Source organism: Aotus nancymaae, unplaced genomic scaffold, assembly GCF_030222135.1.
Source record: "Aotus nancymaae isolate 86718 unplaced genomic scaffold, 86718_ANA_hifiasm-v0.15.2.pri h1tg000012l, whole genome shotgun sequence".
NCBI lineage: Eukaryota > Metazoa > Chordata > Mammalia > Primates > Aotidae > Aotus > Aotus nancymaae.
Genome location: NW_026988423.1, coordinates 29919081 through 29933652, shown reverse-complemented (window position 1 = coordinate 29933652; position 14572 = coordinate 29919081). Strand labels below are relative to the sequence as shown.

Here is a 14572-nt window from a genome sequence, read left to right as displayed (position 1 = left end):
TATCTCCTGATGCTTTCCCGTCCCCCAGTTCCTCTCCACACATCTCCATCATAGACCTGTCACACTAGGCTCCACAGATGGAGCAGCCTCCAGTTCTCACCTTTGTATCCTTAGCACCTAGTTCAGGATACTAAAATACATGTTAAAAAAGGCAAACGAAAGCCGCCCTAGCCTTTCCATAACCTGTCTTTGAATGTGTCTCATATGAGCCTCAGCCACCTTCGGCACATGGCATCAATTCTGTTCTCCTCTTCAGGTTCCCCACAGGGTTCCACTGGAAACAGACTCTCCTTTCCCCACACTGCCAGCAGCAGGCAACCCTTGCTGCTTTTCTTTTCTTTTTTTGAGAGGGAGTCTCCCTCTGTTGCCAGGCTGGAGTGCAGTGGCGTGATCTCGGCTCACTGCAACCTCCGCCTCCCAGGTTCAGGTGATTCTTCTGCCTCATCCTCCTGAGTGACTGGGACTGACTACAGGCATGCACCACCACGCTGGGCTCATTTTTTGTATTTTAGTAGAGACGGGGTTTTACCATGTTGGCCAGGATGGTCTTGAACTCCTGACCTCATGATCTGCCTGCCTCAGCCTCCCAAAGTGCTGGGAGTAGAGGCATGAGCCACTGCGCCCGGACTGGTGGTTTTCTTCGCGTTAGCCCAAGCAGCTAAGACATGTTTTCCTGGCCCTCTGCTCCCCTCACCATCCCCAGTTAACAGCTGGGTAAAGAAGTCCTTGGGGTCGATGTAGAGCCCTCCTTGCTTTCTGGGGAGCCTGCGCTGGGAGGCGAGGTGCTTGGAAAGAGTTTGTGAGGAAAAAATAGGATGTGGGAGAGGTTAGGGTCTCTCAGTTTGGAGAAGGCAAAAAAGTCAGCAAATGAGGTGTGGGAGCCTCAGGAGGCCAGCCTGGGTATCTTTGCTCCTCCTAGCCACAGTTCCTCATCTGAAGATGGGGCTTGAACCAGTTCACAGGTCCAATGGCCATTTAGGTGACATTCTCATGCTCAAATGCTGGAATCATAAGGCGTGAACTGCAAGGATTTAGAGACAGGTAAGTGGTCAAGAAAATAGACAAAATGGGGAAAAAAAGAAGGCCCTCAGCTTCCCAGTTTTTGTTTTAGGACTTGAAGAAGCTTTGGGTCTTCTGCCTCCAGGGCAGGTCTAAGGTTTTGAGCAGGAGAGATCTGTATTTGGAGGAAAGCTTGAGCCAGTGACTGCCTACCTGTAGCAACAGACAAAGGGAAAGTGTCACCGCCCAGGGGGACAGTCACAGCGGATCTCCTCCCAGACCCTGACACCACAGAAACTGGCAGGGCCTGTCAGGAAGTGGAAGTCGGCCCTGATTTATACATCTCACTCGATTCAGCTGATTAAATCCCCCTTGGCGTCTCCTCCAGAGCTGCCTTTTTTACTCTCCTGGGTTGTCTCTGGCCCAAGAGCTGGAGGAGTATTGCCTATAAATAAGCAGCGCCAGGAGGAGAAGAGCCAAGCACGCCCTCCTCCCACCCACCTGCCGCACGGGCCTCCTGGTCTGGCTGCTCTGGGTGGGTGGGGCGATGGAGGCCTCGCTTCTATTCTGGGCTCACCTCTGCTGCTGTGACCTTCGGGAAGGGAGGGGGCAGCTCTTGCCTTGGCTTCCCCTTCCTGGGCCTTGTGAGAGCCTCCTAGCCTGTGAGGTTTATACTTTGAGCAGAGCTCTTGGCCTTCCTGTTCCTGCAGTTGTCTAAAATGGAGTCTGCCGTGCAGAAGCCTGAAAGCTGGAAGAGCCCCTCAAAGCCACGTATTTCCCCTCCCTGAAGTACAAATAAGGCACTGAGGTTTAGAGATGCCCGGGATTTGCCCAAGGCCACACGGCTGGTTAGCAGCCAGAGGACCAGAACACAGCTCTCCTTCACCCACAAATGCCCCTTACACAGGTTCTGGGCAGCAAATGCTCCTTGAATCCTGCAGGTTAACCAATGGTCATTGCAGGCACAGTGAACAGATAAAACAACTAAAACCCAGAAGTCCAGAAGCAGCGTGGGCACTGGAGGAAAGGCAATCATGTCACGACCCTTCTCTGGGCCTTGTCTCCTTGTGTATAAAGTGCACGTGACACCAGTAGCTCTCAAAGGCTGCATTTTCAGTGATGAGCCTGCTCTGAGTTTGAGTTTCCCTTGTTCCCACATCCCGGCCTACCATTCTCACAGCATGTAAACCAGTATTGATATTATATTTGGAGCTGAAGCAAACTCGGAAGGTAAATTTACTTATACTTTTTTTTTTTTTTGAGTTGGGGTAGGGAGTCTTGCTATGTTGCCCAGGCTTGTCTCAAACTTCTGGGCTCATGTGATCCTCTCTCCTGAGCCTCCTGAGTCACTGGGATTATAGGCGTGAGCCACCACACCAGGCTTGAATTTAATGGAGGAGTGGGTACCTCCATGCCATTCACCTTAAAACCAGTGGAAGTGACTTCTCAATAATCCCTTGTTTGGAATCATCCATGCTAGCATGCTCCTCTTTGATAGGGATATTTGAGGATTTCAAACATAAAAAGCTGTCCCAGACTTTCTTCATCCCCCAAAAAGTACCCAGCAAGGTTAGAAAAATACAAGCAAAGTCGGTAAAATAAATACAAGATGTGTCCCTTGGGATTCAACCAACACACATTGTTTCCTGCTCAAAGGCAGAGGGTGAGCCACCACCTGAGTAAGCTTCGTCTGCTTACTCAGACCCTGGCTGCTGCTCCACCTCGTGGCTTGGATACCCTCCATGCCAATTTACCCAGTTTGGGTTACTAAAGGCCATTTATGCATTGAATCAGAGCCTTCTCTTTCCTACCCTTCTCTCCCTTCTCTGGGTCTTTGGCTGGAAGGTGCTGAGAGGCAGCCAGATTCTATCAGTGAAGGAATAAAATAAAAACCTTCAGAGATAGAGTCCAAGGGCAGGGTCGGGACTGGCAACATCTTAGGTGGGGCAGGGAAGAGGAAGCAAAATTTTGGCATCCCGGAGGGCTGGGGAAATGATATTCATCCCTTACATCTGTAAACATGAGCTGTTTCACAAACCTGTCTTGAGAGTGTTTTTTTTTTTTTAAAGACACAGATTCTCAGGGCCACTGGATCAGACCCTGACCCATCTAGCAATCTATATTTTTAAAAACCTCCTTGTGATGGTACCAAAGATCAGATGGGTCTGAAAACGACCCATTTACCATACACACTGAGTATTAGAGAACATTCTTTCACCACGATGTTCCATTTTAATCTCACCATCACCCCATGGGGTCAGCAGGACAGACTGTCCTATTTGCCTGAAGAGAGATGGAGGTTCAGAGAGAGTGGAAGTGACTTCCCAAAGTCAAAGAGCTGTTCCTCTAGCCTAAGGCCTCTGGCTCTGAGTGTAGGACAAGTGCTCACAGAGGAATACATGCCTCGGGGTCAGGCAGACAGGCTCCAGTGCAAGCACAGTGCCTGGCACATTTAGCCATCCAGTAATTTATTTCCCACTTCCCTTGGCTAAGATCACTCAACTAAGGAGTGGCACAGTTGGGATTTAGAAACCTGTCCTACAAACCCTCAAGCCACTTGAGTCCTTTACTTAGCAACGGAAGGGGTTCAGCTGGGGCTGCACATGCGGCCAGAGTTGTGCAAACCTTGCTACCTGCCTCCCTGTCTGAGATGTTCCTGGGCAGTGGCTGAGCCCCAGGATCCTAAGTGCCGTCTCTGACTGGCCCCACAACTCCACTTCGCTGCAATTTCCAGTCGAGGCTTGGTCTCTAGCACCTCTTTTTTTCTTTTTTTTTTTTTTCTGAAGACAAGGGGGGCTCTGACTCTCATTTCTCAGGAAGGAGCTTCCAGAGCAGCAGTGGAAGCCCCGTGGGGAGCACGTGTTGGCTAAGCACACAGTATTATTAGCTTTTTGACAGTTTCCCCTTGGGGCTTATCAGACTCCAAACCCAGGTAGATGCCGCTGTGTCTAGACGCAAACAGAGTTGTCCCCTCTAGGCTCCTTAGCACCCAGATGGAGGTGAGAAGAGTGTTTGATGCCGTTCTAGTGATGTTTTTCAGCACCCAGGCCTCACATCCCTGCTGGAATGAGAGCTGGTTATCCAGCCCAAGAACTGTTTATTTTGTTCTGCTAGGAACACATTGTGGCGTCCCCAAGCCTCTGGGAACTGTCTGAAGCCTGGGAATCAGATGAAAACCAACACACTAGGCTCCACGGGCACCCCCGGAAGCAGCCCCACTCCTGTTCCTTGGGCACTATTGATTGAGACTCAGAAGCAGAGAGCCTCTGAGGAGGGGCAGAGCAAGGCAGGGCATTGGGTTTGGAATGGCAGAGAACTGGTGCCTCCTGAGCCATCCTCTGGGCCAGCTGCAACACCCTGGAACTGTGGCCACCACTCATTCTACACAGACCTTAGTGGTCACCGGGCGAGTTTGACTCCAAATTGCATTTAGAACAGCAGAAAGATGACTTGTTCCCAAGGAAGGCCTGACTAAGAAATGGTGAGAGGCTGTGGAATGACTTTTTGAAGTGTGGGGTACAGGGGCCCACGTGAATGTATAGTGGTCTGACGTCAGCCCTGGAAGAGCTGTCTGCTCTGTGAGCCACTGTGCTTCATTGCTAATAGGGAAAGGGCTTGGGCTGCCCTGGGATACTCAAGGAAGACTTCATTTCCACTCACGGAAGGAACTCCTAGAAGAAACCATAACGGGACCAAGACATGAAGGAGTAAAGGAAAAAAAATGACAGAAAAGTTTCTGTTTAAGCTGTTTTGAAGTAGAATTTTTGTCTTACTTGGATGCCTGTGAAACAGGGGAGTGAACTGGACTGCCTGGCAAAGATCCTTCCAGCTGAGGATTATAAAAGACCCAATGCCATTTCCTGGGGATTGTGTGGGAGGGTGGGTGAGGGTGAGTGTGTGGCGGGTATGGGGTGGTGTGGAGCCAGCCCCCACCACCTGCCATCCTCCCCCTGGCCACTAGGGGTCTCTGCTGATCCACCAGCTCAGACCACACTCACCAAAGCCTCCCAGGATGCCGGCGCTGGCAGCTCCCCTGCCTGGGCTGGGTGGTGCAGGGGTTGGTTCTGAGTGTCTCCCTTCTGCTAGAAAGCTTGTCTTGACCTCCCCAGGGCATGGCCACACCCCGTCCTCTGGACTCTTCAGAGCCTCCCATCTGCCTTACATACCGGACACAACAGAATGGTTCTTTCTTATGCAGGTGTCTTCATTCCCTGGCTTGGTTGCAGGCTTTTTGAGGGGAAAAAGGGGTCTTTGAATTTCCTGAAACTGCTTAGCACAGTGTTAAGTGCATGGTAGATGCTAGATACATGTGTGGTCTGACTGGGCTTTGGCCTAGGGCTGGGGGTGTATTCCTATGTGTGTGCGTGTGTTGGAGGGTGTGGGGTGTGTGTGTGTGTCAATGTGTGCGCATGCGCGTGCTCGCTCATGCATGCACAAATGTGCCTTACAAGGGTGGAGAGGTTGTCCCTGTCCCCAAACACCCCTTCCTGGCAGCATCCCTCTGTTCTGGCAGAACCAGGGCCCTGTCTTAGACCAAGAAAAGCCAGATTCCTAAACTCCAGGAAGCCAAGCACATGTAAACAAGCCACCTAATCCTGTTCTTGTTCCACTCCCGTTGGGGGCTTTAGTCTCAAGGGAAAGGCAGTTCTGGCTTGTGGGGACAAGCAGCAGCTGCTGCTCTTAAGGAACATTCCTTCTCAGACGGGAGAAGCGCTCGGGTTTCACTAGCCTGGTGGGAAGGGCCGCCCTCCTGTCTCCCGGCTCTATGGCTGCAGGGCCGGGAGTGAGGAACCGGCAGAAGAGACAGCTTTAAAGCCTGTGACAGGCAGTGTGGCTCTACTTTTTTCTACCTCAGTCTAGGGATGCCCCCTGTCCATCTAAGTAGTGATCTTCCCAGGGCAGATTGTTCCCGTGCCCCAGCCCCATCCAGTCTTCAGACTCCCCGGTCCTGTCCTCAGGATGCTTAGGCACTGGGCAGAACCTCTAGGGTCCTGGCTGGGGTGACAGTCCCCCACCGCCTCAGCCCCCTGCCAATCTGGAAAATTCAAAATTTCTTAGAGATCAATAGACAAGTGCCACCCTTCCTAGGTAGGGATGTATTGATTAGCCCCCTTCTTATTCCACTGGGGAGGCGTAGAGTTGCAGAGTTGTATCTGGCTGTTGGGCCAGCACCTCAGAATGGCCTTAACTTCATACCTCTCTTTTCCCTACTTCCAGTCTACTAGAAAATCCAAATTCTTGCTTCCTAGCAATTGGCTTCTTCCTCTGTAGTCCCTAAAACCCTGACCCCAAAGGGCCATCCCTCCCCACCAGGTCCCAGGACCCCTGATTCTTCTCCCTATGTGTCACAAAACACATCCCCATGTAGCAAGAAGATAGGCTCTGGAGTAGCCCATCCCAGACTCCACCACTTGGTAGGTGTGTGACCTTGAGCCAGGGTCTTCACTTCTCTCCGCTTCTCTTTCCTTGGATGTAAAATGGAGAAAATAACGTGTACCTTGAAGCCTGTGGTGAAGAGTAAATTAGATAACCTGTGGAAAGCACCTAGTACACACCATATTTGAGACAGAGGGGAGCTTAATAAATGTTCACTGTTTCCCCGCCCTCTGCCGGCTCTTCTTGGACCAATACAAGATGTGGGTACTCAATTGATTTGTCTCCAGCATGCCTCCAGACCTGACCCCATCACCTATATTCTCCACTACCTTTAAAATCTTTAGCAGTTGGCCACCACTATCAGCCTCAAAACAGAACTCCCACGCATTTGGCTTCAAGGTACTCCATCATTACGCTTGGAGATCTGGGACTGTGTCGCATCTGTTTTTATATCCCCAGAACTCAGCAGGCCCCAGAGGTGCCTGAATGGGTGCAGGATGCACGAATGAATGATCCCTCCTCCACCCCATCTCCTCTCTAGGTATTCTGATTGGCTCTCTCTGTTCCTCGCCTTCTTCCAGACTTCTCACTACATTGGAAACACTCACCTTTTCTTTTTTTTTTTTTTGAGACAGAGTCTTACTTTGTCACCAGGTGCTGGGTTGGAGTGCAGTGGTGCGACCTCGGCTCACTGCAATCTCTGCCTCCTGGGTTCAAGCAATTCTCCTGCCTCAACCTCCCGAGTAGCTGGGACTACAGGCACACACCACCACGCCCAGTTAATTTTTTTGTATTTTTAGTAGAGACGGGGTTTCACCATGTTGGCCAGGATGGTCTGGATCTCTTGACCTCGTGATCTGCCCGCCTCGGCCTCCCAAAGTGGTGGGATTACAGGCGTGAGTCACCATGCCTGGCCAACACTCACCTTTATAAAGGCTGCCTAATAGGCTACTGGCTCTCCCCAAGCCTGTCTGAAATCCACCTCCCCCAGGAAGTCCTTCCAGCCAATGAATCTGCAACTTCTCCAATCACAATGGGCAAAATCCTCCCGTTAGCCTCTCCACTCCGTACTGAGGTTTGTTTATCCTACTGGGAGCAGGAACAAACTGGCCATGAAGGTGTGAGGGCTGGGTCCAGGGCCTGGCCCCTCTCTGAGGAAGGATGAAGGATGCTGAGTGGAGACTGGGGCAACCTCAAGCCACATGTGAGGACCCCTGCCTGCAGCTGCTTTCCCCATCTCTTTGGCTGCTCCTTTCCTCTATACTCTTGACCCTGAGTATTTCATGGCTGACATGATTTATCTAGATCCTCATTGCAACTCATGGCTGGAAAACTCCTCTTGGACAATGGCTTGGGTCTGTTCACACAGGCGCTAGCACAGTGCGTAGAGTGAGTGCCCCCCAAATGCTTGGCAATTGAATGAGAACTATGATTCAATCCAATTCGCCTGGAATAGGGCTGAGACTTAAATCTCCATAGAGAAAGAAGGATGAATTTCAGGTCAAACTGATACTTGAGTGAGGCGGGAGTTAAGTTCTCTCTCGTGGAATGGTTCTGTTTGTGCCCTCTAGGAAGGACAGGAGAACCCAGAGTTGGGGTCTGGAACCAGTCTCCTTACTGAGGATGCAGCCCCTGTAACAAGCCTGGGCTCTGAAGAGTAGGAAGCCTGAGTGTCATTGGGTGCCTGCAGCACACAATGAGTTCCTAGGGAGGGGGAAAATCTAGCTGTGGCCTAGGTCTTTGCAAGTCTGCTTTAGTCCCCTGCTTGGTAGAGCAGTCTGCCTTACTTCCCACCTCCACTCCACCCAACAGAGAAATAGAAGGACCAGCAGGAATACGTTCAACCCATAGAGCTAGATGGAGGACACGGCATAGCATCTGGGAGTGGGGGGTACCAAGTTGAAAACAAAAATGTCTCCCACTTTGCAACACAACACTGGATGATTAGCACACAGGGAAAACCATGAGCCAGCAGTTTGCAACAAAGCTGGCAGGCGGCTGGAATGTTGATCCAGAGGATCATGTTCCAGAGGGGAGACACCCCTCCCCAGGCCAGGCTGGTGCTCAGTCAGGCTATTTCAGGCTGGGGGGGATTAAAGGTGAACCATGATGAATGCATGTGCCCCTGTGTGTGTGCGCATGCACACGCACGCATACACACACACTCCTTTTCTATCTCCTCTCCATAAAGGCTCCTGTGTCTTGAACCCAAGACCTGTCTCCTGCACTGAAAGTCTCTGGTCCTCGATTATTAGCGGCCCTGGGCCTCCTCTCCTTCTTAGGAGAGCCCATGCAAGCCCCCAATCCTACCTTAGTGTGATAGTGACAGGAGCCTGTCCTGGGAAGGCTTAAGAGATGTGTGAGTGTGCAGGTGGGCTGAGGGATGGCCAGAGAAGGCAGGAGAACAGGTTAGTAAGCTCCTGCCATAGCCTATGTGTAATTACCATATTTACCCCCAAAGCCTCAGCAAAGCAGGCAGGGGCAGTCAGAGAAAATGCAGGGACAAGTTTGAGTAATACGATAGGAGCAGCACACAGCACATCCTACTGACTTCCCTCCTCGTACCTTGGACTGTGCACTGAGCCACACCCACTGTCCTTTCACTTGCTTTCACTCTTGCCGCCATTCCTCGTTCCTCTCTCCGTCTTTCCTTCTGCCTGTCATTCTCGGTATCATCTCCCTCTTCCTGCGTTTGTGTGTCTCCCTGTCTCTGTTGCTCTTTTCCTCCAATTCTTCAGCCTGTCTCTACCTCCCTCCTGCATGTTGACCCTGCATATTTGGCTTTCTTTCCCTTTATTTTTCTTCCTATTTCTCCTTTCCTCCTTTGGCTTCCCCTTACCCCCCACTTTCTCTCTCTCATTCCATAACTTCTTTCAATAAATGCTTCCCGGCCATCTATCATGCACAAGACCTTGTGGTAGTCACTGCTGGGGTCACAGGGTGAGTACAATAGGACTCTGAAGGAACGAGTCTATTTCAAGAGACCATCATTAGGCAGAAGCCAGGAATGGTTGTTTTTGGTCTATAATAAGGTGATTTTTCTAGCCTGACCAATGTGGTGAAACCCTGTCTGTACTAAAAATACAAAAATTAGCTCGGCGTGGTGGCACGTGCGCCTGTAATCCCCATTACTCAGGGGGCTGAGACAGGAGCATCACTTGAACCTGGGAGGTGGAGGTTGCGGTGAGCCGAGATCGCGCCACTGCATTCCAGCCTGGGCGAAAGAGCAAGACTGTCTCAATAAATAAATAATAAAAGGCAAAGTGATTTTGTGTTTTCAAACATATAAAATGCTGCTTCTACTCAAAAAGTGTTATCTAGGATAGGAAAATGAGATGAACACAAGCATCTAGAATATAAAGTCACAATGACTTTCGCCATATCGGTGGCTCAGCAGGCTCCAACAGTTAGTGGAGTACAGGAAGCGTCCATTCTTGATGGGGCATCAGGGAGGCCTCCTGGGTGAGCAGCCTTATTACTGCCCTTGGGGAAGAAGCTGGGTTTGGTCCTGCAGAGAGATGAGGTCAGGGAGGTGTCACCCAAACAAACAGGCATGGAAGGATGGTTACAGCACCTCGAGCAGTCAGATTGGCCCAGCCAGGAAGGCTGAAGCCAGACCTAGGAGGGCCTTAGATGTCAGATGAACAGATGTGGAAGCCCTGTCTCCCACTCCCAGAGGCATGGCAAGCAGGGTTTCGAGCAGGCGAATGACGTGAGCAAAGTTAGAAAGATGAATCCAGCAGCAGAAGCTTAAGAGATGCGCGCGTGTGCAGGTGGGCTGAGGGATGGCCAGAGAAGATGGGAGAGCAGGTTAGGAAGCTCCTGCCATAGCCTATGTGTAATTACCATATTTATCCCTGAAGCCAGAACAAAGCAGGCAGTGGCAGTCAGAGAAAACACAGGGGCAAGTTTGAGTAATGCCAAGTAGGAATACCTCACGAAGTGTCTTTTCTCTTTCTTAGTGTCTTGCCCGCATCCCCTCCCCACCCCCCACCACCCAATTGCCTGATTCCTCTTTCCCAGCTGATCAATGGCCTTTCTACAGTGGCTACCCCTGGGCCACCTTCACTTCCAGGCAGAGATCTGATGCTTCCAGCGATAGGAATCAAAGTTCTTCCTCCTTTCCTCAAAGCTTGGAAGGCTGAGTGCTGGGATTTCCCAGGGGGACTGATTTTTGCAGGTGGCAGCATCTCTGAGATCTGAACCATCCAGAGCCCACGTTATCCTTCTCTGCAAACCCCACTTCTCCAGTGACCCTGTTTCTGCAGCCTGACTTGTCAGCCTCAGACCCCCAACCCTGTGGGGATGGAAGTGGCTGCTAAGCCCCCTGCCCCTCCTTCCTCCTCCCACTACCCTGGTGCACCCCCAGCTCCAGAGCTCGAGGTGGAGTTGGAGGGCCCAGGAGGGGAAATCCAGTGCCTCTCCAAGGACCTGATTATTTCCAAAGACTTGTGCTAATTTTCTGATATGATCCTCACATCTCTGTGAGGCACTAAATCCTCATTACTTTTCCTGACCGATGCATTCTAATTAGATCAACACTTAAAAAAAATTCACAATAGCCACAGGATGGCTTTCCATCTCATTAACTCCTCACTTATTATTTTCATGAAAATTACTGATAAAAATGTGCATCTCCATTTGGCGAGGCCTCACAGCCTCCTCAGCTCCTATCTTGCATCTCTCCCATCACCGGGACTGCGCAGCGTCACCATGGTAACCCACAATAATAGAAACTAATAAATTACAAACGAGATGCTCGTTGAGCAATTATTGTCCTCTTTTATGCAAGTTTCTTGCTAATTTTGATCATAAGGGAAAGTACAATAAGACTCTGAAGGAATGAGTCTATTTCAAGAGAATATTAGCAGGCAGAAGCCTGGGCGGGTGTTTTTAGATCTGTAATAAAGTGACTTGGTGATTTTAAGCAAGAGGAAGAGGAAGTAAACTTCGTGCCCTATGTCCTGGGCAGCACGCACTACCAAGTCTCACAAAGAGCCCACTGGGGTGGGTTGGATGTGATTCCGAGTATATCTCTTGTGCTTGTCGTCAAAATGTGCAAATCGAGGCTGGCTTTCTAGAAGTCAGCCTGTCCCCTCCCCTGACTCCACCAATCTGAGGAGACAGAGTACATGGGTGGTTCCTTCAGGGTCTAGGGAGAAAAATGGCATAGTCTTTCTTAGGTACTACTTCCAGCACCTCTCGGCACTCACTCCTAGAAAGTTTACCTGCATCCCCCTGCCTGATTGTTTAATGAGAAGAGGCTACGGAGGCCTCCTTGGGGACCCTCCAGGTATCTTCCAGGACTCAGGAGCTCAGTGGAAAGGGAACAGAGTCTCAAGCCTGTGGCTTACGCATATGCCTGTAAGTTGGGTGGGGAGGTATTGCCAGCAGCTTTCTCAGTTTGTAGGTTTGGGGAAAATACACTGCCCTGGAGGGGAAAGCCCATTCTTGCCCAAAGCATGTAGTCAGCAGTTCTGTATTTCCCAGGTCCCAGGATGGAGGTGGCAGGGGAACCTGGGAATGGGGTGGTTTGAGATGACATTGAACATGGCCCTGAACCTTAGGAGGACAGAGGTGACAGGGTAGCATGAGTGCCTGGAGAATGGTTAGGGAGCAGCACGCCCACGGGATGCTGGCTTCACCCATTAGGTGGGCAGAATTCAGGAATGACTGCTTTCCCCAAATGCCCTTTCCCAGAAATGCAGATGGCTCGGCAAGCCGCAGCCCTCTAGAGAAGCCTGTGGGACTGGGATGTCTGAGCCCAGTCCCAGCTCATCCTCCAGGAGAGCATTCCATCTCCTTAGCTCTGGTCCTCATTTTGGGGGATATCTTGGGCCAGGAAGCCAGGAATGACTTTGGACACTGTCCCTCTCTGATCAGGTCATTTTTGAGGGAATACCAATCCCCTGGCAGGGCATTCTGTGTAAAAAAGGGATTGGGTGGCCTGATGGATTTGAAGAGGGGTGGATCAGAGGAGGGCCTCATGGCAAAGGAACCCAGTGAGTCTAACCCAATGAAGGTCACCAGGGGACCTTCCTCCACACCTGGCTCCAGAGCTGAGCTTAGGAGCCTGGCTTAAGAGATGGGACCCAGCTTTGTGTGTTACCTGTGAGTGAAGGTTGATGGAGGGCTGGTTAGGGGAGTAGGGCCCCCCTAGGTCATTCCTGAGCAGGTTATCACTGTGCATCTTGGTTTTGAGGCAGGTGATGTAACGGTTACAAAAGTCCTTGCAGAGTTCATTGACTTTCTCCAGCTCCAGCAGGTGGATTCTCAGGACCTGGATTGCCTTCACCATCTGCGGAGAGGAAGGAGAGGTGAGCCCAGGAGTTTGCATCCCGTTCCTCTCACTGCCTGGACCTGCAGCCCCAACCACCCCTGGGGAGGGGAGCCTACCCCCTGCCCTAGCTCATGCTTCCTACACTTGATCTTGGCCAAATGACCCAGAAGTGGTAGGCAGTGCCTTCTCATCCTCATGGCTTCAGTTCTAGTGATGGTGGCTCTCTGCTGGTTGTTCTCTTGCTCTGAGCCCTCTGTTATCACAGCTGTTCTTGAGGCAGTTGTGGTATTCTGAGAACAGCATTGGCCTTAGCAATGGAAGGCCAGGTCCAAGCCCCAGCCTGTCATTTACTATCTGTATGACCTCGGGCAAGTTGCTTAAGGTCTCTGTGCCTTAGTGTCTAACAAGTGGGGATTATATTCTTCCTGACAACTTTACAGGTTTGTTACGGGTGTTGTATGAGGGCGTATACATGGTAGCATGTTGTGAGGTGTGAAGGACCAGGCAAGCATGGGGAAAATGGAGATCAGAGTTTCTTACAAGTGCCCCTAGAGCTCAGGGACTGTCTGTTCTTAAACAAGCTTTCTGAGTGCCTCATGGGATACCGGTTACCTTGTGGACACTCTGTGAATACTTGCTGATGGACTGAATAATCCAGCATGACTAAGCTGGGCACCAGGCTACCTCACTGTCTGTTGTGGCCTTTTCCATGCCCTTTGGATTGCTGTACGGGAGCCTGCTGTCTCTTCAAATGGACATTCCTAACCTTTTCATGGCAAGAAGCTACTTTGCAGTTGAAGCTTTGCTCTTTACTGCTGTTATTACCATAAAAAGAAAATTCTATGGAAGGTATGGAAAACAGGGTGAAAAAAAACCTGTCTTTGATCCAATTACCCTAAAGAATGACAACTTTTTCCCACACACATACATTTTAACATAGTTTCTATAACTTTGTGCATGCAATTTTGTTTTCTGGACCCTCTTCTAGACTATGAGCTCAGAGAAGGCAGAGATGATGTCTAATTTGCTCACCATGTTATCGTCAGCACCAACACATATGAATATTGAGTAAACATTTGCTGAATGGGTGAAAGTCATTGAGTAAATATATTTTTAAATGTCAAAGATTATTTCATGTGTGTGCCATACTTAACCAGTACCCTATTGTTAGGTATTTAGAGTACTTCCAATTTTCCAATTTTATAAAAAGTTACAGTGAATATTTTCTAAGCTTATAGCTTTTTTTTTTTTTTTAATGTTTCTGCATTATTTCTTTAGGATGAATTCCCAGAAGTGACAGGAAGAAAAAGCTATGAACGTCTTGTGGATTATGATAAATATTGCCAAATTGCTTTTCAACAGGGGGTTGTTCAAATGGTGCTGGAACAATTAGACATCCATATGCAAAAAAAAAAAAAAATTGAATCTTGATTTAAACCTCATACCTTAGATAAGATTAACTCAAAATGGATCAAATATATAAATGTAAGACATAAAACTATAAACCTCTTAAAAAAAATACAGGAAAAAACCTTCAGGATCTAAGGCGAGGCAAAGAGATCTTAGAGTTGACACTAAAACCATGATCCAGGCTGGGTGCTGTGGTTCACGCCTGTAATCCCAGCACTTTGAGAGGCTGAGTCAGGCAGATCACTTGAGGTCAGGAGTTTTAGACCAGCCTGGTCAATATGGTGAAACCCATCTCTACTAAAAATACAAATTAGCTAGAGGTGGTTGTGCGCACCTGAAGTCCCAGCTACTGGGGAGGCTGAGGCAGGAGAATCACTTGAACCCTGGAGGTGGAGGTTGCCTTGAGCTGAGATTGAGCCACTGCACTCCAGCTTGGGTGACAGAGCGCAATTCCGTCTCAAAACAAAAAAGATGATCCAGTAAAAAAAAAATGAGGAACTGGACCTT

At 49.8% G+C, this 14572-nt stretch overlaps 1 protein-coding gene across 7 annotated transcripts in view; it reads right to left on the bottom strand.

Moving 5' to 3' along the window:
• PKNOX2 (PBX/knotted 1 homeobox 2) overlaps window positions 1-14572 on the bottom strand; it is a 266160-nt gene that overhangs the window by 24318 nt on the left and 227270 nt on the right. For all 7 annotated transcript variants that reach the window (XM_064375536.1, XM_064375535.1, XM_021671229.2 and 4 more), the window contains one exon: window positions 12485-12673. In XM_064375536.1, the coding sequence (XP_064231606.1) occupies window positions 12485-12673 (189 nt within the window). The remainder of the gene's footprint in view (window positions 1-12484; window positions 12674-14572) is intronic.